Here is a 27,488-nt window from a genome sequence, read left to right as displayed (position 1 = left end):
GGGAAGGCTTTGTCAGAGTCTCAAAGGGGCTCAGGAGTCAAAAGTGATCAAGGACTGCACGTTGAAGCTCCATCAAGCCCCCCATCAGCTCTGTGGGGATGAGCATGGCGTGCAACCTTTGTGAACCTCTTCTCTATAAAGACAGCAAATTTCTCCTGGCTCCCAGGGCTGCTGTAAGGGCTTGGAGAGAAAGCCGGTCAGGAGCATGCACTCAGCACCAGGCCTGGCATGGAGATGATTTTAAAAATGTCCATCCCCCTCCCTCATGCTTCCCACTGTTTTGGGGTGACCTGATGTTACCATGCCAGGTCTTTAATCTTGGAGAGAAAATGTGTCCAGGGCTGAAATCCTCAGTTTCTGACCCATTGAGCACTCTCTGTGGGGCCATCATTCCTGATGTGTTCCTGGAGAGAGAGATGGGACACAGAAGCCGTGCCAAGGAAGTGTACTCTCTGGGCACTGTTGCTGACCCCTGAAGTCACCACTGTGTGGAAGATGTTCTGTGTCCGTCTTGTTACAGGAAGAGCTGGCCCCGTTCTTATGCTGTGACTGAGAAGGACCTTAGGAAAGGTGATGTGGATTTTACAATTTTAGAATGAAGCCAAAGACTGCATATATGGGTATTTTCACTAAGAAAAAATAATCTTCCAAAGTTAAGATTATTTGCATAGGAAAATGAAATTTCCTGTTAAGTACCTTGAGAGATTAAAGCTTGAGAAGCTTTATGTATATGTCTGTCCCAGTAAAATTCTGTTTGTGCTGTTGAAGTTAGGCTTGTGATCGCCTATGGTGTGGGCAGGCTGCACATGCAGGCTGCACAAGCCCAGGGCACTGCTGCTTCCTCGAGCTACATATGAATGTGAAAACCGCTGCCAGGGCAGTGCTGCCTTTGTGTTCTCACTTTCAGGGACTGGAAAAGAGAAAAACAAGAAGCGGTCAAGGACCCTGGGGAGACCTAGGAAAGTGCTCCAGGTTTCAGACTGGCCCTGGCAATCCTGGGGTGCTGGACAGGCATCTCCGTTCCAGGCCTGCTCCTGGAGGTAGTGAGGTGCAGTAGAATGAATATTTGACCTGGAGTCATTCTTGGGTTTGTGTGTGATTTGGGGAAAGACACACTTGTGATTCTCAGCATCCTCATTGTAAAACATGTTTTTAATTGTATTCCATGAGATATCCAAGATGTTCACACCTGGTTACTTGTATTACAAGGTGGCCCAAAGATACAAAGCCAAATCTTTAGTCTTGGAGATACACTGTATCCCAAACTAGTATCCTCAAATTCTCTGATCCACTGAACACCTCACTGTGGTGACTTCCATTCCTGATGTGTTCCTCAAAAAAACAGGACACAGACATTATGCTAGGGAAATACACTTTTTATTGCTAGCTGGGATATAACTCCAAATGCTTTTATGGTATATTATTCCAGAGCACTGAGTCATGTGTCTGCTAATAACTCCATTTGTTCCCTTAGCTAAAAACCTATTCATGTATTTTTCAATTCACTCATTTAGTGAGTATCTTCTGTGTGACAGGCATTGTGCTGAATGCTGGGCATAGGGAGTCTCTAATTCCTGGATCATCTCCCTGACCAAATTAGATGTGAGCAGTAAGGCTGTCAGCAGGGTTTCATGAGCTACATCGTATTAGATTATGATGGTTATCGTAGCTTTCTTTTTCTTTCTTTCTTTTTTTTTTTTTTGAGACGGAATTTTGCTCTTGTCACCCATGCTGGGGTGCAATGGCATGATCTCGGCTCACCGCAACCTCTGCCTCCCGGGTTCAAGTGGTTCTCCTGCCTCAGCCTCCTGAGTAGCTGGGATTACAGGCACCTGCCACCACACCCAGCTAATTTTTGTATTTTTTTTTAGTAGAAACGGGATTTCAACACATTGGCCAGGATGGTCTCAAACCCCTGACCTCAGGTGATCTGCCCACCTTGGCCTCCCAAAGTGCTGGGATTACAGGTGTGAGCCACCACACCCGGCTGGTAATCACAAGTTTCAAGTTGTTGCAGCCATCAGCATCCTCACTACTCCCACTCTCCTGGTGGTGTGAAGGAAGGATATGGTTGGGGATGTGTAAACAGCATGTTATCCACGAGGTGGCTATTTTCTAGCAACATTTGTCCTGAAAAGTCCTATTCCGTGTAGAAAGACTTTTTTTTTTGGTATTACTCAATATTTAACAACTATATTTAAGCATTAAGGATTCAACTGGCATTAAGCTTGAAGTTTTTGCTAAAACTAGAAACTCCTACATTTTTATATGAGATGGGAAGAAGCATCCTTTTTATTCTTCCTGCTCACAGCTTGTTCATAGAGAGCCGTGTCTGGAAGCCTGGCTGTGCATCAGAGGTATTTCCACTCGGTGAATGGGGAATCTCGTGAATCCTGTAGCTATGGCTGCTCAAAGCCATTCTGCCTTGAAACATGAGTACTGACCCTGGAAGAAAGGTGTTAGATATAAAGATGTTTCATTTTGTTTGATTTTTTTTGGTCTGAGTCCTTAGATCTCCTTTAAATTAACAGCAAGGTTAATAATATTATAATATATTATATTACAATTTCAACTAAACAGGAATTCCATTTCTGGTAGTAGGTATATGGACTCATTTCTTCTTTGCATCTATTTCTAGGTTATTTGCAGCCCCGAGATCTGCCCAGCCGTGGTGTTATCCCCTTTGTTCAAAGCCTTCTTTGTAACACTGGATCAAGGTGCAGGAACTTCAGCTATAAAGGGTCGATGGAGCATCATTTTCGGTAAGAGAAGCACAAAGATATTTTCCAGAAATCTCAGAACGCTGATACGTAGGACAGGCCTCTGCTTTTTGTAAAGCCTCAATAATTTGGGAGAGGTCAGAGATCATGAGAAGTATAGAAATTAAAGTTTTATTAAATTCAGAGTCACATAATTCTGGCTGCAACTAATGGTTAGCTTCCAGCAGGAGATCTTTCCACTGCCACCTGCAGGACTCACAGGGTAATAACTGATTAGCAAATGCCATTTGCATGTGATAATTTGTTTTCTGTAGGTTAAAACTATGACTTCAAAATCACTTGTCTAGCCAACTTTTCATTTTAGTGCCACGTGCCCCTAGAACAATTATTTTTTGAGCTACCTACTGGGTTTTTTCTACTGTGCTATTAGTTGACCAGAATCGTGTCCCTAGCTGACAGCAAATAAAAACTGGGCAGTACTGCTTTATTTGTCATAAACCACCTAAATGGACTACAGGACAGGTAAGTTGCCTTCTCTGAGTCTCTGAATGCTGAGCTATGCAACTGACACTGTAGTTGGCCTTAAAACTCAAGAAGAGAAGGAGAAGAAGAGACGAAGTGAGGGGGTTTCACTTGGGGGATCCTGAATGCCCTGGAAACTTCTCCCAGGTGAACTTAGGAAGGGAAGGAAGTGACTGGTTGATTATGAGAGTTTGCATTTATCAGGTATGAGTGATCTGAGTTTTATTTAATCTGTATTTACTAATATTAAATAATCTAAGATGTTTAAATGTAAAGCAAATGCTGACATATATGATCTTTATCCTCCACCTTTAAGTTACAAGAGGAAAATTAAAAGTTTCCAGATAATTTTCGGCACATCAGGTACAATATTTATAAATGGTGTTGTTTTAGTTCATTTGGGCTGCTGTAATGAATACCGTAAACTGTGTGGCTTATAAGAAATAAATATTTATTTCTCATAGTTTTGGAGACTGGGAAGTCCAAGATCAAGGTGCCAGCTGATCTGGTATCTGGTGAGAACCCTTTCCATAATAAATGACACCTTCCAGCCGTGTTCTCACATAATGGAAGGGATGAGGCAGCTCTCCAGGGTCTCTTTAATAAGGGCACTAACCCTATTCATGAAGGCTCTGTCCTCATGATCTAATCACCTCCCCTATATCATCTTAGGGGTTACGTTTCAACATAAAAAGTTGGGCATGGGAGATGCCAACTTTCAGACCATAGTAGGTGCTTACTTTTTCTGAGACAAATCATATAGAAATATGATATAAAGAGGCTAATTGGAAAATACTGCAAAGTCATAACCCTGAAAAGTTCAATGGCCTTTTCTTGAATGTGTGGAGAAGGGAAATATACAAAACTGTCTTTCTTGGAAGCATTAAAAGAGCTTGAGACTTAGCAGCGTCTTTATTTCAAGTCTTCTTACATCTCTTCCTTACTTGGAATGGGAAGTTTAAATGACGTTGAAGTGGAAAGGATACGATTTTGTGGCTAAACAATACTGGCTCTGTTACCTTTGGTTCTGTGAATCTGTGCAAATTAATTAACCTCTCTGAATCTGTTCACTCACTTTAAGTTTTGTGAATGTTAAAAACAAATATAGAAAACATCTAGCACAATGCATGGCACAGAGGCATTCAACCAATGGGAGTTAATAATAACAAATTCTTATTACTATGGCTGTAACAATTATAAAAATACTACTTGAAGCCCAGGCGTGGTGGCTCACACCTGTAATCCCAGCACTTTGGGAGGCTGAGGCAGGCAGATCGCCTGAGACAAGGAGTTCAAGACCAGCCTGGCCAACATAGTGAAACCCTGTCTCTACTAAAAATACGAAAAAATTAGCCGATGTGGTGGTGGGTGCCTGTAATCCCAGCTATTGGGGAGGCTGAGGCAGGAGAATTGCTTGAACCCAGGGGGAGGTCGCAGTGAGCCAAGATCGTGTCACTGCACTCCAGCCGGGGTGATAGAGCGAGACTCAGTCTGAAACAAACAAACAAAAAACCCAAAATTACTTGATACCAGGAAATAATCTACCTTTGTTTTCTTTGTGTTTTTCCACGTCAACATCCTCACTTCAATGTGCAGAAATTCAGGGGTTATAAAAGCAACCTGGTGAGATTCTTCACCTAACATTCTGAGAGTGGTAGTCAGGTGAATAGTTCACTAGCATTGCAAAGCCTTTAACTTTGAGAACCAAGAATGAAATTCTTCACCTTGTCTAGTAGCGCCCAAGGAAGAGGTATAAGAAATACAAAATAAAATAGGGAAAGGAAATTTTTAGGAGTAAGGAAAGAGGGGAGAGGGAGAAAGGAGACAAGGAAGAGTGAAGCATGCTGTCAATAGACCTGGCTACTCGACTAAGTAGATTTCATGTGTTTTCATATTGGAGCAACTGTGGATTTAACTGAAGTTCAAACCCATAAATAAAGACTCATTCCTGATTATTTTGTGGTAATTGTCTCGGTTTAAAAACACCTGAAAGCAGCTGGGTGCAGTGGCTCACACCTGTAGTCGCAGTGCTTTGGGTGGCCAAGGTGGGCGGATCACGAGGTCAGGAGTGTGACACCACCCTGGCCAATACAGTGAAACCTCATCTTTACTATAAATACAAAAATTAGCTGGGCGTGGTGGCGGGCGCCTGTAGTCCGAGGTACTCACGAGGCTGAGGCAGGAGAATTGCTTGAACACGGGAGGCAGAGGCTGCAGCAAGCCGAGTTTGCGCCACTGCACTCCAGCCTGGGCAACAGAATGAGAATCTGTCTCCAAAAAACCCCACAAAAACAACAAACAAACAAACAAAAACCAAAGATACAAAAACAAAAACAAAAAAATCTGAAAGCAAGTGTCACAGTTAATTTAGTTTGTAAGTTTCCGTGACCTTTCTAATTCCTCAGGTAAGTTCACTTTGGGCGGAAATCCCAGGTACCATCTGATGTAGTTTATGATTATGAAAATCGGCTTCCTCATTCCTGCTTTTGTTGAGGGGTTTCCCCTTCATTTTAACAAGAGGATTTCAGAAACATGAAGCACTGCAGGAAACAGAACTGGATATTCTTGCGAGTGTTAGTGGTCACTCCTATTTTGTTTAGTTTAAAATGCTTTGTAATGCGAATATGCCGTCTAAACACGCCCCTCACTTCCCTTTCACTGTCTGACTACCTTCGGGAGGCTGATCGCCACACCCATGTCGGGGCACGCCCACCCTTGGTCTACAGCACCCGGTGCCTTGCCTTCTCGGCTTTGGTTGGGTGACCAAAGTTTCTTGAAACGTTTCCAGCCATTTCCTACTGGTCTTATTTGGTGGTCATCAATATTTTTATTTATTCTTTTGTCCATTCTCAAACATGCCCAGATACCCCGAGGATCATCTGACCCTCTCTGCCTCTTTTGCAACAACCATACTGCCTGGTTCTCAGCCTTACTTGATTATCACCTGCTGCCGCCTCACCTCAGCTTCTCAGTTTGCTTTTCACTATCTTGACGCTCTTTTTTTTTTTTTTTTTTTTTTTGAGACGGAGTTTTGCTCTTGTTGCCCACGCTGGAGTGCAATGACGCGATCTCGGCTCACGGCAACCTCCGCCTCCTAGACTTATAATTTGTTGTTGTTGTTGTTGTTGTTGAGACAGAGTCTGGCTCTGCTGCCCAGCACTGCAACCTCTGCCTCCCGGGTTCAAGAGATTCTCCTGCCTCATCCTCCTGATTAGCTGGGACTACATTGCCCAGCCCAACGTCCTGGAGTGTTTCCCCAATGTTTTATTCTATTTGTTTCATAGTTTCAGGTCTCAGATTTAAGTCTTTAATCAATTTTGATTTTTTTTTTTTTTTTTTTTTTAGTGTGGCAAGAAATAGGGGTTTAGTTTCATTCTGCGTATGGATATCCACTCTTCTCAGCAGCGTTTATTGAAGAGACTGTTCTTTCCTCATTGAATGTTCTTGGAGCCTTTGTAAAAAATGAGGACTGTAAGGTGTGGATTTATTTCTGGGTTCTCTGTTCTGTTCCATTGATCTATGTGTCTGTTTTCATGACAATACCATGCTGACTTGGTTACTAAAGCTTTGTAGTATATTTTGAAGTCAGGTAATGTGATGCCACCAGCTTTGCTCTTTTTGCTCAGGATTGCTTTGGCTATTTTAGGCTTTGTAGTGGCATATAAATTTTAGGATTTTTAAAAAATGATTTTTTCCCTATTTCTCTGAAGAACATATTTGGTATTTTCATAGCAATTGCATTGAATCTGCAGATTGCTTTGGGGAGGATGGACATTTTAACAATATTGATTCTTCTAATTCATGAACATGGAACATCTTTCTAATTTTTGTGTGTCCTCTTCAATTTCTTTCATCAGGGTTTTATAGTTTTCATTGCAAGGAATTTTTACTTCTTTGGTTAGATTTATTCCTAGGTATGTTATTTTATTGGTAGCTATTATAAATGAGATTGCTTTCTTGGTTTCTTTTTCACATTGTTCACTGTTAGTGTATAAAAATGCTATTGATTTTTCTTTGTTAATTTTGTATCCTGCAACTTTACTGAATTTGTTTATCAGTTCTAATAGTTTCTTGGTGGAGTCTTTAGGTTTTTCTCAATATGAGATCATGTCACATGCAAACAAGGATAGTTTGACTTCTTCCTTTTCAATTTGGATGCCCTTTATTTCTTTCTGTTGCTGGATTGTTCTGACTGGGACTTCCAGTATTATGTTGCATAAAATTAGTGAAAGTGGGCATTCTTGTTCCAAATCTTAAAGAAAAGATCTTCAGTTTTCCCCGATTCAGTATGATAGTAACAGTGATTTTGTCATATAAGGTGTTTATTGTGCTTGACTGTGTTCCTTCTACATCCAGTTTTTTGAGAGTTTGTATCATAAAGGAATGTTGAATTTTATCTAATGCTTTTTCAACGTCTATTGATATGATTGTATAGTCTTTGTCCTTTGTGTTTTGATGTGATGTATCACATTGATTAATTTGCATATGTTAAATCACTCTTGTGTCCTTGGGATGGATGAATTCCACTTGGTCATAATAAATGATCTTTTAAATGTAATATTAAATTCGATTTTGTCAGTATTTTGTTGAGAATTTTTGCATCTGTGTTCATCAGAAATATTAGCCCCTAGTTTTCTTTTTTGTTATTTTTTGTGTGTATGTCTAGTTTTGGTATCAGGGTAATACTGGCACTGCAGAATGAGTTTGACAGTATTCCTTCCCCTTCAACCTTTTGGATTAGTTTGATTAGGATTGGTATTAATTCTTGTTTAAATGGTAAAATTCAGCAGTGAAGCCATTGTTTGGGTCCTGAGCTTTTCTTTGAAGGGAGAATGTTTATTACTGCTCTCTTATTACCTGGTAGTGGTTTATTCAAGTTTTGGATTTCTTTATGGTTCAATCTTGGTATGTTGCAAGTATCTAGGAATTTATTATTTTTTTCTCAGTTTTTCAATTGAAGAGAACACACACAAAAAATAAAGATATTCTATGTCCATGGATTGGAAGAATCAATATTAATAAAATGTCCATAGTCCCGGCATGAACCTGGGAGACAGAGCTTGCAGTGAACCGATTTCGTGCCACTGCACTCCAGCCAGGGTGACAGAGCAAGACTCTGCTCCAATGATTCTTTGTTGCTTTTCTGTTTGAATGATCTGTTCAATGCAAAATATGGGGTGTCAAAGTCTCCAGCTGTTATTATATTGAGATCTGTCTCTCTCTTTAGCTCAGTTAATATTTGCTTTTTATACATGGATGCTCCAGAGTTGGGTGCATTTATATTATTTTATTTATATTATTATGTTTATATTACATTTCCCTGTCTGACAGGTCCATATCTCTGTCACTCCAGGATTGGTCACTGATGACTTATTTAGTTTGGTGAGGTCGTGTTTTTCTGGATGTTCTTGATGCTTGTGGATGTTCATTAATGGCTGAGCATTGAAGAGTTAGGCATTTATTCCAATCTTTGTAGTCTGGGCTTGTTTGTACTCATCCTTCTTGAGAGGACTTTCCAAGAATTCAAAGAGGAATAAATGTTGTGACCTAAGCCTGTGGTCACTGCAGCTGTTTCAGCACTGGTTGCTTCATTCCTAAGCCCAAGAATACTGCAACTCTTGGAGGCTCCCAGGTAATCAGCCTTGTTGGACTTAGGGAAGTTAAGAGAGCATTCTCTGGGTTACCAGTTGAAGTCTCTTGCTCTCTTCCTTCTGTTTCCTGTAATCAGAAGGAGTATCTTTCCACACAGGGCTGTTTGGAATTGGGGGAGGGGTGATGCAGGCACTCCCATGGCACCATGTTGGATCACAACTGAAGCTCATGTTCTTTCTGACCAGTACAGTACTGGGGCTTACCTGAGACCCATGGCCACTACTTCCTGGCTGCTGCTGATGTTCATTTAAGGTTCAAGGTCACCTTACTCAGCAGGAGGCCAATCCTGCTGGGACTGAGTCCATCCCATCAGGGCAGCAGATTCTCATCTGGCCTAGATGTATTTAGAAATGCCATTGGGAAGAAAAGGCCTGGAATCAGGGGCTTCAGAAATCTGCCTATTACTTTATTTTACAGTGGCTGAACTGGTATTCAGCTTGCAAGACAAAGTCCTCTGTAATATTCCTTCTCTCTTCCTCAGGCAGAAGTCTTTCCCCAAGCTCCACTGCCTGGAGTTGGGGAGGGTTGATGTAAGCACTCTAATGGCTACTACAGCTGGTATTGCATTGGCACTGCAATTCCCCTGCCTTCAAAACCAGTAGAATACCAGGGCTTATCTAAGGACTGCAGTTTTTGTGGCCTGACTGCCACTCAAATTTATTTGGGATCCCAAACCACTTTATCAGCCTATAGTGAGGTCAGCCAGGACTTGGATACCTCTTGCTGGGGCACAGGATTCTCATCTGGCTCAGGGCTGGTCTCAATGCTCCCTCTGTGGGCACCAGTAGAATTCTGCCCTTTTTTGCATTCTATTGTGACAGGGCAGCACTGACTTTCAGTACAAAGATTCACACTCAGTTTGCTCTCCCTCCCTCAAGCACACAGAATCTTTCTCCATGTTGCACTGCCTGGGATTGAGAAGAGGTAGGCAACACAAGACTGTCCTAACTTCTTCAAGGCCTCTTTCCATCTTAAATGTTATGAACATTAAAAAATAAATCTTTGTGTGGACAAATATGTTAATTTTTCTTGGGTTAATACCTAGGAGTAGAATTCTTGGGATAAATGTTTAGTGTATGTTTAGCTATACAATATATGTCCAGGCTATTTGCCAAAGTGTTGTGCAATTTAATACTCCCAACATCAATACATAAGAATTCCAGTTGTTTCACATTCTTGTTAACACTTGTTATTATGTTGTTCTCTTTAACTTTAGCCTTTATACTGTTGTATTGTGCTTTCTAATTGTAGTTTTAATTTACGTTTTCTTGATCAGAAATGATGTTAAGCATCTTTTCATATGTTTATTGGCCATTTCAATATTTTTTTGAGGAAAGTGTTCGAATATTTTATACAATTGATTTTTTACTTTTAGTTTTATTGTATTCTTAGAGTTTTTTTTACATATGCTAGTCACAAGTCTTTAATCATATGTATACATATTATACATGTATTGTAAATATTATTTTCTAATTTATGCTCTGTCTTTTGAAGAGCAGGGGTTATTTTGATAAAATATAATTATCATTTTTTCTATTTTGATTTGTGATTTTTGTGTTTTTCTTTAACAAAGAAATATTTGCCTAATATTTTTGAAGATCATTCAGATTTTTTCCTGTATTTTCTTTTAATAATTTTAGCTTTTGTTTACAGGTACAATTTATTTTCAGTTTATTTCTTTCTATGGTGTGAGGTAACTTTTGAGGTTTATCTTTTTACGTATGTATATACAATTCTAGTAGCATTTGTTGAAAAAACTATTCTATTTCATTAAAATACATTGGGACCTTTGTTTAAAATCAATTGATTTGTTAATAGTATGAAGGACTGTTTTTGGACTCTCAGATCTGTAGGTTTAGTTTCACAACATCACAGTATAGCAAGTATTGCAATAAAGTGAGTCACATACATTTTTTAGTTTTTCATTGCATATACAATTTATGTTTATATTGTAGTCTATTAAGTGTACAATAGCATTGTCTAAAAAATGTACATACCTTAATTAAAAGAACACTTTATTGCTAAAAAATGCTCATGATCATCTGAGCCAATCTTTTTCCTGGTGAAGATCTTGTTTTGTTGCTGATGACTGCTGACTGATCAAGGTGGTGGTTGCTGGAGATGGAAGTGGCTGTGGCTATTTCTTTAAGCAAGACAGAAATGAAGTTTACTGCATCATTGACTGTTTCTTTCATGAAATATTTCTCTGTAGCATGTGATGCTGTTTTATAGCATTTACTTACAGTGGGACTTCTTTCAAAATGAGAGTCAATCTTCTGAAACTCTGTCACTGACTTACCAACTAATTTTATGTAATATTCTAAATCCTTTGTTATCATTTCAATAATGTCCACAGCATCTTCACCAGAAGTAGATTCCATCTCAAGAAACCACTTTGCTTGCTTATCCATAAGAAGCAACTCCTCATTCATTAGTTTTATTATGAGATTGCAACAATTCTGTCATATTTTAAGTCTCCACTTCTAATAGTAGTTCTTTTGCTATTTCCATCACATCTGCAGTTACTTCCTCCACTGAAGTCTGGAACCCACTCAAAATCATCCATACATTTGAATCACTATCTATGACTCTATAGCTTTAGGAAATGCATTTCTTAAATAATAAGATTTGAAATTTGAAGTTACTTCTTTCTCCACGTGCTGCAGACTGGATGTTTGTTAGCAGGCATGAAAACATTAATCTCCTTGTACATCTTCATTGGAGCTCTTGGATGACTGGCTGCGTGATCAATGAGCAGCAATATTTTGAAAACATTTTTTTTCTGAGCAGTAGGTTTTGACAGTGAGTTTAAGATATTCAGTAAAATATGCTGTAAACAGAGGTGCTGTCATCTAAGCTTTGGTGTTCCATTTATAGAGCACAGACACAGTTGATTTAGCATAATTCTTAAGGGCCCTAGGATTTTTGGAATGGTAAATAAACATTGGCTTCAACTGAAGGTCACCAGCTGTATTGGTCCCTAAGAAGAGAGTCAGCCTGTCCGTTGAAACGTTGAAGGCAGGCATTGACTTCTCCTCTCTAGTTAATGAACGTCCTAGATAACATCTTCCAATGCAAGGCTGTTTCATGTGCACTGAAAATTTGTTGTTTAGTGTAGACACTTACACCAATTATTTTAGTTAGATCTTCTGGAAAACTTGCTTCAGCTTCTTTATCAATGCTTACATCTTCACTTTGCACTTTTATGTAAGGGAGATGGTTTATTTCCTGAACCCTCATGAACCAACCTCTGCTAGCTTCAAACTTTTCTTCTGCAGCTTCCTCACCTCTCTCAGGCTTCATAGAACTGGAGAGAATTAGGACCATTCTCTGGATTAGACTTTGGCTTAAGGAAATGTTGTGGCTGATTTCATCTATCCAGACCTCCAAAACTTTTTCCATATCACTTTCTTATCATTTGTGTTTTCACTGGAGTGGCACTTTTAATTTTCTTTAAGAACCTTTTCTTTGCATTCACAACTTCATTAACTGTTAGTGAATTGCATTTATTAACTGCTTGGTGAAAGAGTCCTAGCTTTCAGCCTATCTCAGCTTTTAACATGCCTTCCTCACCAAACTTAATCATTCTTAATAACTAATAAACACGGGAGGCGGAGGTTGCAGGGAGCTGAGATTGTGCCACTGCACTCCAGCCTGGGCGACAAGAGTGAGACTCTGTCTCTAATAATAATAATAATAATAATAATTATTATTATTATTATTCTACCTTCTGATTTAAAGTGACAGACATGTGGCTCTTCCTTTCACTTGAACAATTAGAGGTCATTGTAGGGTTATTCATTAGCCTAATTTCAATATCATCGTGTCTCAGGGAACAGGAAGGCCCGAGGAGAGAAGAGATATGAGGGAATGGTCAATCAGTGGAGCAGTCAGAATACACACAAAATTTATTGATGGAGTTCTCTATCTTATATGGGCATGGTTTGTGGCAACTCCAAGCAATTATGATAGTAATATCAAAGATCACTGATTACAGAACACAATAGCAGATATAATAATAATGAAGATTTAAAGTATTTTGTGAGGATTACCAAAATGTGACACAGAGACTCAAAGTGAGCACATGCTCTTGGAAAATTGGCGTTGACAGACTTGCTCAATGCAGGTTTGCCATGAACCTTCAATTTGTGAAAAATACAGTTATCTGTGAAGGACAATAAAGCAAAGCATAAAAAAACAAGGTAGGCCTGTACACAATTCAATAATTATTAATTTATTCTCAGAGCTGGGCAACCATCATCATGGTTAATTTTAGAAAAATTTCACCAACCCGACAAGAAAATCTAAATGTATTATTAGCATACACTTCTCATTTCCTTCCAATCTCCCCCACGCCTAACCTTGGGCATACAACTAAACTACTTTCTGTCTCCATAGATTTTAGCATTCTGGACATTTCCTACATATAGAATTTGTATAAGTTAGCGGCTTTGTTTGGTGACTGACCTCTTTCACTCAGCACAATGTTTTTAAGGTTCAGTCGTGTTGTAGCATCTAAAATACTTCATTTTAAAACTGATGATCAACTAATATTCCATTGTATAGATATAGGACATTTTCTTTATCTTTTCCTCTGTTGAAGTACATTTGAGTTCTTTCTACTTTTAGGTTATTATGGATAATGCTGGAATATTCACGTGCAAGTTTTAAAAAAATGTATGTTTTTGTTTCTCTTTTGGGTATATGCTAGGTCATACGATAGCTGTATGTTTAACATTTTGAGAAACTGTCAGATTGTTTTCCAACATGGCTCTGCCATTTTGCTCTCCCATCATCCGTGGTATAAAGGTTCAATTACTCCACATTCTCACCAATATTTATATTTCTGTTCTTTAGATTGTAGCCATCTAGGTGGATATAAGGAGTTATTCCATTGTGATTTTGATTTACATTTCCCTAATGGTTTATGATGTTGACAATCTTTTTATGTGGTTTTTGGCCATTTGTATATCTTCTTTGGAGAAATGTCTATTCAAATCTTTTGCCCACTTTTAATTGGATTATTTGTCTTTTTATTATAAAGTTGTAAGAATTCTTCATATATTTTACAGACAAGTCCCTTATTAGATATATGACTTCCACATCTTTTCCCCACCATTTTCTGGTTGTTTTTCCACTTTGTGATTGTGTTTTTGAAGTAAAAGTTTTTAATTTTCATGAAGTCCAACTTACCTATTTTTTTCTTTTGTTGTTCGTGCTTTTGGTGTCATATCTAAAAGGCTCAGCCTAATCTACAATCATATTTACTGCTATATTTTCTTCTAAGAGTTTTACAGTTTAGCTTTTACATTTTAGTCTATTATCCATTTTGAGTTGACTTTTGTGTATGGTGTGAGGAAGGGATGGATACAACTTCATTCTTTTGCATGTGAATGTGCAGTTGTCCTAAAGGGTTACCTTCTATCTATACATTAGTTTTGAGAGAATTAATATTTTAAAAATATTGAATCATTCAATCCATGAGCATGATATAGCTCTCCATTTATTTTAAGCTTTCTTGAATTTCTCTCAGGAATGTTTTTGTAGCCCTCAGTTCTATGTATATTTCATTAAATGTATTCCTAAGTTAATATTTTTTTGGTATTGTTTTAAACATTTTGATTTCTCAAAGAACTAAGAATAGAACTACCACAGTATACAACAATTTCATTACTGGATGTCTATCCAAAGGAATATAAATCATTATATTAAAAAGATATCTGCTCTTGTGTATTTATTGTAGCACTATTCACAAGAGCAAAGTTATGGAATTGACCTAGTACTGTCCTCCAATCCTTCCTCTCTGGCACAGATAAATGGGAGCAGTAATGTGAGTCAGCCATAACAGCCTTCTTAGGAGAATTATTTCTGCCTTTGGATCTACTTAGAAATAATTGTCATTTGATAAGAATTTGTCCTTCTTGCCTAAGCAAAAATTAACAAAAATTGTGATAGAAAGAATAATCATATTGCTTCACATTCCTTGCTTATTCTTATAGTCCTTATGCTGAAAATGTGCATATCTCAGTATTAGTCTCACCATTGCCACACCTCTTCATGCTTATTTATGCAGTGCTGGGTGCTGGATGATCCTCACACCACCCTATTAGGTGGGTAATATTTTGATCTTATTTTAAAGATAATCTCCCAAGTGTGACATTGCTTTAAAAACATTTTGACTCCAAGGGAGCTTTCATTGGGTCTAAGTTTTCTCATCTTCAAACTGAGGAAGGGACCTGAATAATGATTTCCAAGGCCCGATTCACTTCTGACAACCTCAAGTGGATCCTTCACAGAATTGCAGGGATATCTCTGGGTGCAGTATTGGTCATGGTTCTTTGAAGGGGTGATTCTCAGTGTCAGTCTGAGGGGTGAGAAAGTTCAGTCATCTCTGCTCAGTGGCCTTCTCTTGTCCTCCTCACTGTAATCTCTTTTATCCCCCACCTTCGCTTTGCAAGTCTTTTCCTAGCCTGGCAGGTCAAGCACTACCTGATAAAAGTCTCAATAAAGACCTGTACTCAGAAAGGAGGAAACTGCTCTCCACCCAAATCCTATTATAGCTCTGGGATTTCCCTGCCGCTCTGGAATTCACCTTCTCTGTCACACACACAAATTAACATTTAATCAAGGATTTTCTATGCATTTTTCTGCTATAAACATTTCTTATGTTAATGATAGTTCCTAATCTGGTCTTAAGGACAAATTGAGGTACTTTTGAGATAATAACTAGAAAAAGAACGTAAAACCTGCTCATTATTACCGGGGAAACTCATCTTGAATTACATCGATCTCTATAATCTGATAATTCTATGGTTTCCCAGGCGAATCTCATGTTTGGGTGAAGCAAGAGAGTTTGAATCATGGTTCACAGCTTTCAGAGGTCATTTTTAGCCTTTAATATGAGGCCTCAGCAGAGAAGTAGTTTCTTGTTGTGTTTTTGAAATTCTGATCCACTCAAGTTGAAGGCCACACTTAAAAGGTAAGATTTCTGGTTGGGCATGGTGGTTTATGCCTGTAATCCCATATTTTGGAAGGTCAAAGTGGGAGGATCACTTGAGGCCAGGAGTTCAAGATCAGCCTGGGCGATATAGCAAGATCCTCTTTCTACATTTTTTTTTTTTTTTTTAAAGCAAAGCAAAACAAAACAAAACCAGGTGAGATTTCCGTTGAGTGTATGTAGTAACCACCTGTAGTAGAAGGCCATCTGAGCCAGTGCTCAGTTCTCTGGGCTCCAAACCCAGTTTTGCTGCAAACAGTCTGTTTGCTTTTAGCAAATTCACTTTGATTATCTGGGCCACATTTCCTCATCTCTAAATAGCTGACTTGAAAGTTATTGAATTTATTTTATTCATCAATAAATGTTGAACCTGCTTTGACTTCATTATAGATTGTGAGAATTAAGTGATAATATTTGTGGAAGAGATTTACTGTAACTCTTTGTGATGTAAGCTTTGTTATTCTTTCATGGTAGATTTACATGTTGACAACTGTTAATTCATTTTCACTATGTTCTGTAATTTGTAAAATAAAGGCGTGGAATTAAAAAACTAAAACATTCCCCATAATTGTCTCTGTCTCCTCCTCATGCAGAGATCATATCATGTCTGTAGTGTTCACTGATGTATTTATTCCACTGCACATCACCGATGTGCAGGGCATGCTGTATAATATGTGTCAAATAATTTTTTTTCAAAAAGGCTTATAAACATAAAATGGCTGAGCTTTCAGATAATACAGAGAATGAAGACAATTTTCTAATTTTAAATTTGTGAAGATTTTTAAAATAACGATTTCTCTTTTAGATGAGGGTCAGGTAAAATGGGCTCTCAAGGTAGATGATGGGAGTGTAAATTGGTACCAAGTTTAATTGAAAACAATTTGGTATCACGAATCTTAAAAAATGCCAAGGAAACTTATTCTTGTCAGAGAGCTTCATTTGCAGTATTTATTCTGTTTAAAGTTTGTCTAGGTTCCAAACTACAGCTGACCCCAAGAAAGTCAACAACCTGGCCTTTTTAAAAGAGATACAAGACCTGGCCGAGGAAATTCATAGAATGATGAACAAGGCAAAAAACTTAAAAAGACTTTGGGCAGAAAGATCCAACACTCCAGGCAAGTAAATCTCTCAGAACTGTGACACTACCCACTTGGACACAGCTTAGGGAGAGCTGTGGAGGCTGTGGGAATCCAGAATGTTTAAAAAACGCTGAATTCCTGCCTGTGCTAAACTGTCATTGTGAGTCTTTGATGGATGAGGTCAGCACCTGTAGACGGTTGTAGAGGGTGGAGCTGGATTCTCTCTCCTCAACCCCCTGGGAAGACACCTTGTGCAGTGCACACACCGCACAACCTTAAAAGGGCTGCAGACCATCCTGACTTTGTCTCCACAGTTACCTTCTCACCACTCTGCCTACTCCTTTACACTCTTTGGCTGTTGTCTTCCTTTCTTGCTTTCTTATTCTGTTTTAAAAATCTGTCTCCACCTTCCACACACATACACACACACACACACACACACACATTCCCAATTTGTTTCGTCCTTCTTGTATATTTGGATTGGTCTTTTCCACGTAAGTAACACTTTAAGACTGGCCTTGGATGATTTATTTACTTTGAGTACAAGCCTTTTGGATTATTGGGGTGAATTATTCCCTAAACAAAAGGAATTTCTGTTCATTATAAAGAATATCCACATTATAAATGGCTTCATCTCATTTATAAATCTACAGTAGGGAAAGTTAGGATGGATAAAGATCTTAGAGAGTTTGGCTTACAAATGGAGAAGTTTGCACCTCTGAAATAGGCAGCCAGTTGCCTCTCTTCACATCCCTGAGTCATTGCCTACTGTGATATTTGTTAATAAATGGGGGTATTCAGTTAAATTTGAAATTTAAATAACAAAAATTTGTTCCTATATGTATGTCCCAAATGTTACATACTTTGGTAAAAAATAATTTATTTCTAATCTGAAATTGAAATTTCATTGGAGGTGCTCCGTTTTAAATTTGCTAAATCTGATACTCCTAAGTATACAGCTCCAACTATAATTCCTATGTAATTTTTTCTTTCTTCATGGAGTATATACAAAACCATGAAATAAAGAGTTTGGCAGAAACGTGAAGAATGCGCTTCCCAAGGCAGATGGCATTATGTGATATTTTTAAGAGACAAAATAGCACCTTTGCCCAGGATGGGGCAGGGCTGGCCACGGCCTCCCTGAAGGCTGATTTCACAATGGACCCAAAATGTATCAACAATAGACCAGAATGGTTTCAAACACCGAATGATGGAGTTCTTATATTACACTCTATTAGGGGATCATTCTATTTTTATAAAATTTGATTTTTAAATGAGGCTTTTAACATGCTTTTGAAAAAATAATCAATTTTTTTTAGATGAAGTCCCCACTTTATTTCTAGTTTTCTATTATTTGAGTCATTTTCTATGGTGTATGTAACTTACAAGAATCTGAAAAATTATAATTTCACTTTTTTCTCTTCAAGTTTTTCCTTCATGTTTTTCTTTTATAAAAAATTTTCATTTATTCCCTCTATCCTATCCTGAATTTTTGCAATGCCCAGTGAAATTAGATACTAATAAAATAATACAATACCCTTTGGCAAATTGTTGAAATTTGGTTTACCAGTTAAATTTTTTCCATGAATATACTTAGATTTGGAAATCTACTATGATAGCTTTCTTCAGATAAATCTTATGAAGATAGATTTATTCTTCAGTTTTGGTGTATTTGGCTTTTGGGCCAGGGCTCTTGGATACTCCATTTGACTTTAGAAGTAAAGTAGGTGTTTAGCATGTGCTTTTTCATTGATGATTGAACTAATATCTCTTAAATCTTCTTTATTATAGATTCTTCTTATGGTTCCAGTTTTTTTACAGTAAGTATCTTAACAATAGTTTGAAAATTAGTCTTCAGAGACAGAATGGTTAAATTTACAACACTGAAGTTTACGTTCTCAAAGAATTATTTCTAATGACTTGACTTGTATAACAATTGTGTAGAAGCTGGATTTGAGAGAGCTAAGATCTTTGTAAATATGGACTAAAAGACAAGTTTGAATTTTCTGAAGCAAGGTTCTGGGCCTGTGAAAAGCAGAGGTGAAACCTGAGGCCAGCAGGTGGTGGGCAATCCACAGAGTTGCTTTGTAAGATGGCTACAGAGTCTATCTGATCCCAGGGATGGCCTGAGATTTGTGCTTGGTACATAAGCGGTGATTCCCTCGAGGCACGAAGCCCTCATTTAAGGCACTATCAACGGGGATGATTTTGACCTCCAAAGGATATTTGTCAATGTCTGGATGCATTTTTGGTTGTCACAACTGTGGACCAATGGGGAGGGTAATATTAGCCCCTAGTGGGATGAGGCCAGAGATGTCGCTAAGAATCTTAGAAAGCACAAGACAGCTTCTACAACAAAGAATCATCTGACAGAGAACATCAGTAGACCGGTTGAGAAATCTCAAGTTAAGGTGAAACCTTGACAATATTAAAAATTCTTCCTTGCTCATATTGCAGCACCAGACACTGACTGACTGTACAGGGTTTTGTAGTAACGTCGCACTAACAGAAGCACCTGTGTCTGTATCTGTTTAATTCTAAGAAAGATTTAGATAGCTCAAAAAAAAAAAAAAAAAAAAAATGCCATAAAACCATTCGGAGTAAAGTAAAAGAATAGGGGCCAGCTAATGAATCCTGGAATGAAGCAGGAATGTCAGTGTCTCCATTAAATAATGACACTAGCAAAGAGTATTGAACAAACACTCATCTTAACTAGGAGCTTTCTGATGCAACAGGTCAAAAGGAAAATATGGGACACACACACTCAAAGTCTTACAAATAATGAAAGAACTTAAAAATAGAATAAAGCATCATTTAAATGATTACATTAGCATTTAAAAAAGAAATTATAACACTTGATGCTTGTGATGTTGTAGCTTAGTGATATAATCTCATATGGTTGTGACAATAAAAAAAAAGATATAATAATTTTTGGAAAAGCAACTTGATTTTTTTTGCCCCTATAATTGTTCTGAAAATTAATGTTATGTATAATACAATAGAAATAAAAAGCTGTATGCATAAAATGTTCATTGATAATGATGGATAATTTGAATTTCCAAGATAAGGTGACCTTGATGGCCTTCTTAGCACAGTCACTTAATAGTATGGTATGTGGAAAATGAGTATGTTATTAGATCAAGTGCAAAAAACAGAGGACATTATCATATCCATCGTATGTTTGTGATGTAAAAACATTTTGGTACAAGGAGTGGAAGAAAAGTGGCTACAGGAAAGCAGTTCTATTTGTTACAATGAAAGATTTCTAGGTTGCTTTTTTCTTACAGAATTCTGATGAAGATGTTATACTGTTTGATTTTTCACTGAGAGTGAAATGGCTATCTGAATAATCTGAGCAGAGGAATGGTGGGACTTGAGTTATGTTTTCGGAGGATTTCTTTGGACATTGCGTTGAGCAGAGACTGACAGTAGTCAGAGCGGAAGTGGGAGTCCATGTAGGGAATCAGCTCATCCTTCTGTGCAACAAATGGAAGTCTTTTAGAACAGACGCACAGTTAGTGAAGGAGGTAGTGAGATGCAATGGTGGTTTTGATATATTTTGGAGGTAAAATCAGTAGGATCTGTTGATGAATGTGAGGTAGGTTATAAGAGAAAGAGAAGAATCAAGGATGACTCTATGTGGTTTGACCTCAGTTACTGGAAAAATGGAGTGGCTGTTTACTATGGGTAGGGAAAGACCGAAACAGGTTTTTCCGAGGGGAGGGGAGGAGATGGTAAAAAGGAAATCAGAAATTGATTTGGGGGATGTTAGTGAGATATCCAAGTGGCATTGCCAAGGACATTGTGGGAGTTTCCAGCTTGGAGCTGAGATAAACTCTTTTGGCTGTATATATAAATTTAGAAAGTGTTGGTGCATAAATGACACTTCAAGTCCATCAAGGGAGAGTGTGTCGACAGAGCAGAGAACTTGCAGAGCAAGAGCACTTGCATTTGAAAAAGAGTGTCAGGCAAGGAGGAAGAAGGTGAGAATGTGGGGTGTCGTGGAAGCCCAGGAAGGCGATTTTCTAGGAGATGGGGATGATCCATTGTCTCAAGTGTGGCTGATTGATCATGTAAGAAGAGGATGGAGAAGTGCTACTGGGAGTAGCAGCATGGAATTCATTGGTGATGTTGACAAGAAAGGCTTTGATGGAAAGATGAGGGTGAAAGCCTGATTGGAGTGGATTTAAAAGAGAGTAGGGACACTCTGGGCTCGGTGGCTCATGCCTGTAATCCCAGCACTTTGGGAGGCCAAGGCAGTCCAATCACTTAAGGTCAGGAGTTCAAGACCAGCCTGGCCAATGTGGTGAAATCACTTCTCTACTAAAAATACAAGAATGAGCCAGGCATGTAATGGCGGGTGCCTGTAATCCTGTAATCCCAGCTACTTGAGAGGCTGAGTCAGGAGAATTGCTTGAACCTGGGAGGTGGAGGTTGCAGTGACCTGAGATTGTGCCACTGTACTCCAGCCTGGGTAACAGAGCAAGACTTGGTCTTGGAAAAAAAAAAAAAAAAAAAAAAAAAGAGAAAGAAAAAGAGAGAGAGAGAATGGGGGCAAGTAAGTGGAGACAGAGAGTGTATATGATGCAAGATGGTAGGCTGTGAAGCAGTGAAGCATGGGGTGGAAGCTGCTGGGCATTGCAGAGGTTTTTGGTGTCTGCTCCCACCCTGCTGGCTCCCTAATTTCTCCCCAGCTAAGATGGACAGTTCTCCGAGAGCTTAGACTCCTGGTCACAGGGCCGAATGTCAAACACGTGCTGAGAGTATTTTGCTTTCTGTTCTTCCTTGAAGTCAGTTCAGCTTGAGAGGGCAGGGGAGCTAACAATTTCATTGCAACCCACAGCTGGGGTGACCACCAGACTCACATTGCCTGGGACTGAGAGTCCCTTGTTCCAGAAAACATCTCAGTCCTGGGCAACTGGAGAAGGTGGGTCCAACTTCCCCCAGCAATGGGTCAATTCTGGGCAGCACCTTTGTTCCTGAGAGGTTTTGAGGATTCAAGCCAGCGTGGTCTGTGCAGGCCCTTGATATCTGCGACTTTTCCCTCTTTCCTATCTCATTCTTTCCATCTCCTCAGCTCCTTCTTCCTGGTACCATTTCCTGAACAAGCTACCTATATACAAGTCCTTGTTGCAGGGGAACCTAAACAGAGACAAGAGATATGGATTTATTTTCCTTCTTTATTTTCTTTATTATTATTATTATTATTATTATTTTTAGAGACAAAAAATGAGCTTCAAACTCCTGGGCTCAAGCCATCCTCTGGCCTCAGCCTCCCTAAGTATTGGGATTATAGGCGTTAACCACCGTGTGTGCCTGCCTGCCTTCCTTCCTTCCTTCCTTCCTTCCTTCCTTCCTTCCTTCCTTCCTTCCTTCCTTCCCTCCTTCCCTCCTTCCCTCCTTCCCTTCCATCTTTCTTCCCTCCTTTCCTCCCTCCTTCTCTCCCTGTTCAGTACAGATGGAACTATTCATTTTTTCCCCTAAATTTTTTCAATCAATGGTTGATTGAATCCAAGGATGCAGAATACACAGATATGAAAGACCGACTGTACTTCATTGTGTACTTCTGAAAAACAAGGTCATTCTTGTACATAACCACAGTACAATTATTAGAATCAGAAAATTAATGCTAATACAATAGAGTTATTTAACCTACCGACTTCTTCCAGATTTACCAATTGTTCTAATAATGTCCCTAACAGCAAAAGAACATCTTGGATCATGTATTGCATTCAGTTGTCCTGTCTTTAGTTTCCTTTGTTCTGGAACGGTCTTTCTTTGTCTTTATTTCATCAGGATTTCTGAGTGGATCACTTATTTTGTAGACTATCTTTCAATTTTGGTGTTGTCTGATGTCTGCTCATGATTGCATTTGGGCTTTTGCACTTATGGCAGGAATAGGTTGTGTTTTTTAAGATGGCAGATAATAACATGCTGATAGGAATGAAACAATAGAGGGGAAAAGAGAAGAGAGTTGCTGGACAATACTCTTGAGGGGTGGGAGAGCAGGAGGGCTGAGCTCAGCCTGAGGACTGAACCACTGAATTTGACTAGAGATGGATTTCTTTCTTTCTTTTTTTTTTTTGCCAGAGGAATATATGATAGATTGTGAGAGGAGAAAAGAGTTGAGTGGGTATGCCAGGGAAAGGTCATCCAGGGATGGACCAGGTGCATGAGGGCAATGGGGACAAGAAAGAGGTGTTGGCAGAATGGAATATGGGCCTGGTAAGGCTGAAGAGTCATTAGAGTTGGGGAACTGTAGAAAAGGAGTGGGGTTGGTCATCAAAAAGTGAGGTGCATAAAGTTGTAGATATTGATAATGAAAATCAAGATTTTGACCAGAGAAATGGGTGATTCAAGCAGGTGGAAGAAAATATCACTGGATGGAAACGAGATCAAGTAACAGAAGGGATTTGAGGATCATTAGATACGGAAATTATTGAGAATGGTGGCTGAAGTCATGCTGAAAACATGGTAGTGTGCTGGAAGTCAGAACCAGAATCCTCCATAAATGGAAGGAGCTCATGCTGGGAGCTTCCCAGGACCCTCCTGAGTTCTGAGACCCTCTCTTCATTCCACTGAGAGTGGTGTGAGGAAGAGGGAGTGTGTCTTGTTTGGAGTAGTTGGATCTCCGGAGAACGCTTCTTTTTTTGTTTGTTTAACTCTGTGTCATCTGAAAGATAAATGCTGTGACTTTTATGAGTGATCTAAAATGGAGGATTCACTTTTATTGAAGGAATGGGAACTAGGCGGCGAGAAGAGAGCCAGCAACTGTGGAGCTAGGAACACAGAGTGTAGGGGAGCTCTTACTGGGATGTCATGGAGCGTTGGGGTGTTTTTCTACCTAGAGAGAACATACAGGCTCAGTGAGGCACTGGAGACCCATGTTCCTTCTATTTTTGCACTTAACCATTCTTGGCATATAATAAGAAAGCCTCGGTTATCTACAGAAATCCAAAAGCTCTATACCATGGGGCCAGCTGCCTTTGCCTTCTGACCAAGCCACCAGTGCTCACTGAAATGTTGGGTTTTCTTGTTCATATTTGAATTACTCTCTTTTCTTTTATCATTTACATGTAAAGAACAGATCATTACATTCTTATCCAGGGTCTATGTCAAAGACTTTGTCGCTTCAAAAACTGTGGAAGTTGGTACAGCTTGTTACAAAAACTGGCCTTATTTTTCTTCTTACCCCATCCATACTTTTTCTCCCCCTTGTCCATATTTTTAAACCATTTAAAAAAACCCTCCAACTGACCAGGATAGTTTTAACATTGTGTTCAACATAGTGGCAAATCTGTTTAATGTAGTGACGTATAAAGTGTGAGTTTCTACCAGGAAAACGTTTGCAATTTTGTACCTTTGCAGCATCTGTCTCTCTGTCTTATTTACTTTATTAATAAAACTCTAGAGGGAAACTTTTGGTATTTTCCCCCATCAGATGGATCTCAATAAGATGGAAGAGGTAATATTGAAACTGGAAAGCCTCCATCAACAACCTCATATCTGGGATTTTCTACTGTTACTGCCGAGACTACACACAAACCGTGATCATGTGGAAGACGGCATGGATATTGCAGTGAACCTTCTCCAGACCGTTCTGAAGTAAGTGAAAAAGAAAAACTTATCTAAGTATTGATATGTTGTTATTTTTACCTTATTTTTAAAATGGGAAATAAAAATTAGTAATTGTTGGATTTAAAAAAACTTCACAATAATGTTACCTTGAAACGACAGGAGCTTCTGCACCTCCACATCTGTCCCTCATCTGTCTTTGCACATATTTTATATATGGGCAGTGAAATTGTTCAGAGCGTGTGCCCCCTGATTTAAAAAGTTAGCGCCATACTTTAATGTTTCATATGCTGTTATAGTTTATAAATGGCCATTTTTAATGGCTGCAGCATATATCATTCTGGTAAAGTACTATATGCCATAATTTACTTAATAAATTTGGCATTGGATTTTTGGGTTTTTCTAAGTTTTTCACTATTAGAGATAGGCTTGAATGTAATGATTTCAACTAATTTCTTAAGAAATGATGCCATAGTTGCCCAACATAGCATTCAGAACTGATAAGTTCAGTTGCTTCAGTTGTGTAATTCAGTGAACTGGACATTGGTCTCCTATGCTGGATCTGACCCCTATGTTACATGGGGTGACCTTTGGGAGCATCCCTTCCCGTGGTGGGCTTCTCATGCTTTAATCAGCATGGCCCTCTTTTATAAACAATTGAATTATTTTGTGTAAACCCATTGTATGAATAATGGGTTTTATTATTTTTCATTAGCAAAGATTTATATTCTTTTCTGATTTTTAACTGTTATTTATTCTATCTGCCATTGGTGAGAGCAACCCACATTGCCCTTAGGCTAGGACAAAAAGGGCCCTGTCCTGGGGGCTATGCTTTGGGGAGGTCCCCACTGTGGCCTTCCCTGGACTGTGCCTCTGCTCATGGCTCAGAATGCCCATGGGGTGAAGGAGATGTGTCCACAGAGCCCATACACCCTGATTCCCTCTCACCCTGGAGTTCCCTAATTTAATGGCCAGAGCCTGGTGAAGCCTCTTTCCTGACCCCTCCTTCTGAGGGCAGGTCTTACCACTGGACTGTGCCTCCTCCAGCCCAAGAGTAGTCTAGGGATGGCTGCAGCCATTGGCAGGAGTGTAGGGTGGGAGGCATGGGTGCTGTTGGGCTTTGTAGGCTGGAGGACCTACCTATGCACACTGAGACCTCTTGAGGTACAGACCAAGCTGAGGGTGGGGAGCACATAGGAGAGGAATGGGCTGAAGGTTGGGGCTAGGGGCAGGTGCTCCCCAAACTCCCACATTCTGGTGCATAACTCTGAGGATCAGAAAATTCTAAATTTGAATGTAGCTTTCAAAGTTGTTATGAAGATCTATTTTCCAATGCAGGAAAATGGAACATATTTTGATAGTTAGTTAGCTTGATTTATAACTTAAATAGTTGAACATATTTGAAATGCTTCCCTTTTTATTCTTGCCCAAAGCTCTGACTGTGTTAGCAGTGAACAATGAAAATAATCGGGCTATTCTGAGAGACACAAAATTTAAAATGAGAAGATACTGATGACAGTTGTTGAACCATATCAGCTTCAGTATAAATTGTATTTCCATATTTTGCTTCAGTGGCATGACTTCAAGAAAATCTGCTTTCATAGAGACAAGTACTTGCAAATGGTACCAGGTTTCAATGATATATCTTATAGTCCTGGGATACTCTTCAATACACGAAGTTGTCATGAAAGATTTTTCCAGATGAAAATCTACAAGGAAATAATCTGTTTGGAAGCACAGCTTATGATTGTGTTGGTCTCATGTTGCTAAAATGCAGATATATTACAACTTCTGTTGAGTGCATTTTCTAATCTACAAATCTAAGCATATTTACTTATAAAATAAAATATTAGTATTTTAAAAATAAAATTATTATCATGTCTATGTAGATTCTCCCTCCCCAGAGCTCCTTGTTCTTTGAAAGAGTTTAACAGACATTGATCAACCCTTGACCTATTCAGATCCATAGGTTAAGACAGGGTGGAGGATTGAGGTATGTGGTATTGCCCCCCAAATATTAGACTGATTATCTGAACTTGAAGCAGCCAGGCTGACTGTTTATTTGCTTTTCTAACATAGCAGCCTTTTGCACCCTGGTTGGCCTCATCAGCTGCCCTATGGCAGGAAGAATCAAGGCTGAGTATAAAATAACATTTATGGCAGAGCCAATGCAAACTTGAGTTCTGTGTCAAAGGCAGAGTGGAAGATGGCCTAAGTTCTCAAGTGTTTCAAGAGAAGACCTTACGCCTTACATTCAGTTACTAGTTCAGGGAGTTAGGGTCACATTAAAGCCACAAAGAATGCTGACATGTAAATGGTCCAGCCACATCTTGCAATAGCACTAGGGGCCCAGTCCATGGGATGTAAGTAAACCTAGAATTGATGCTACTTGTTTTGCTAACTACCCACTCATATTGCTTTTTGTTTTGTTTTGTTTTGGTTCTAGTTCCTTAATATCCCTAGAAGATTTAGATTGGCTTCCACTCAACCAAAGTTTTTCCCAGGTTTCTGAACTTGTATTGAATGTGACCATTTCGACACTGACATTTCTACAGCGACATGGAGTAGCAGTCACTGGTATGGGTGCCTTGTAGCTATTGCTATATTTCAAAACGTTTCACTACTTAAATTCATTGACAGTTGACATAGAGCTAAAATGATGTTTGAAATGATTTAATTAAAATTTCAAATTCAAAAAAGAATCAATTGTTTCTGTTAATACAAGACAAAAACAGAATACAAATTTGGAACTTAAAACTGAATTTGACTTTCTACCACTGTTGAAATTCTGCAGTCATTGCTAATATAAATGATATTTTGAAGGTAAAATTAACTGATTTTAAAATTCTTTGACTTTATTTTTTCTAATATTAGACCTATCACTAGTTCTGTGATTTTAATCTTTCCCTTCTCTAAGCTCCTATTGGGAGGAAATATTTTAAA

At 38.8% G+C, this 27,488-nt stretch overlaps 1 protein-coding gene across 1 annotated transcript in view; it reads left to right on the top strand.

Annotated features, from left to right (window-relative positions):
* The window catches only part of ABCA13 (ATP binding cassette subfamily A member 13), a 502,662-nt gene that overhangs the window by 23,684 nt on the left and 451,490 nt on the right, over nucleotides 1–27,488 (top strand). Inside the window, exons 3-7 of the mRNA XM_073008854.1 lie at nucleotides 2,639–2,762; nucleotides 16,855–17,006; nucleotides 18,762–18,790; nucleotides 24,412–24,575; nucleotides 26,992–27,122. Coding sequence (XP_072864955.1) covers nucleotides 2,639–2,762; nucleotides 16,855–17,006; nucleotides 18,762–18,790; nucleotides 24,412–24,575; nucleotides 26,992–27,122 — 600 coding nt within the window. The remainder of the gene's footprint in view (nucleotides 1–2,638; nucleotides 2,763–16,854; nucleotides 17,007–18,761; nucleotides 18,791–24,411; nucleotides 24,576–26,991; nucleotides 27,123–27,488) is intronic.

Source organism: Chlorocebus sabaeus, chromosome 21 (genome assembly GCF_047675955.1).
Source record: "Chlorocebus sabaeus isolate Y175 chromosome 21, mChlSab1.0.hap1, whole genome shotgun sequence".
Lineage (NCBI taxonomy): Eukaryota > Metazoa > Chordata > Mammalia > Primates > Cercopithecidae > Chlorocebus > Chlorocebus sabaeus.
This window is presented reverse-complemented; position numbering and strand designations above follow the sequence as displayed.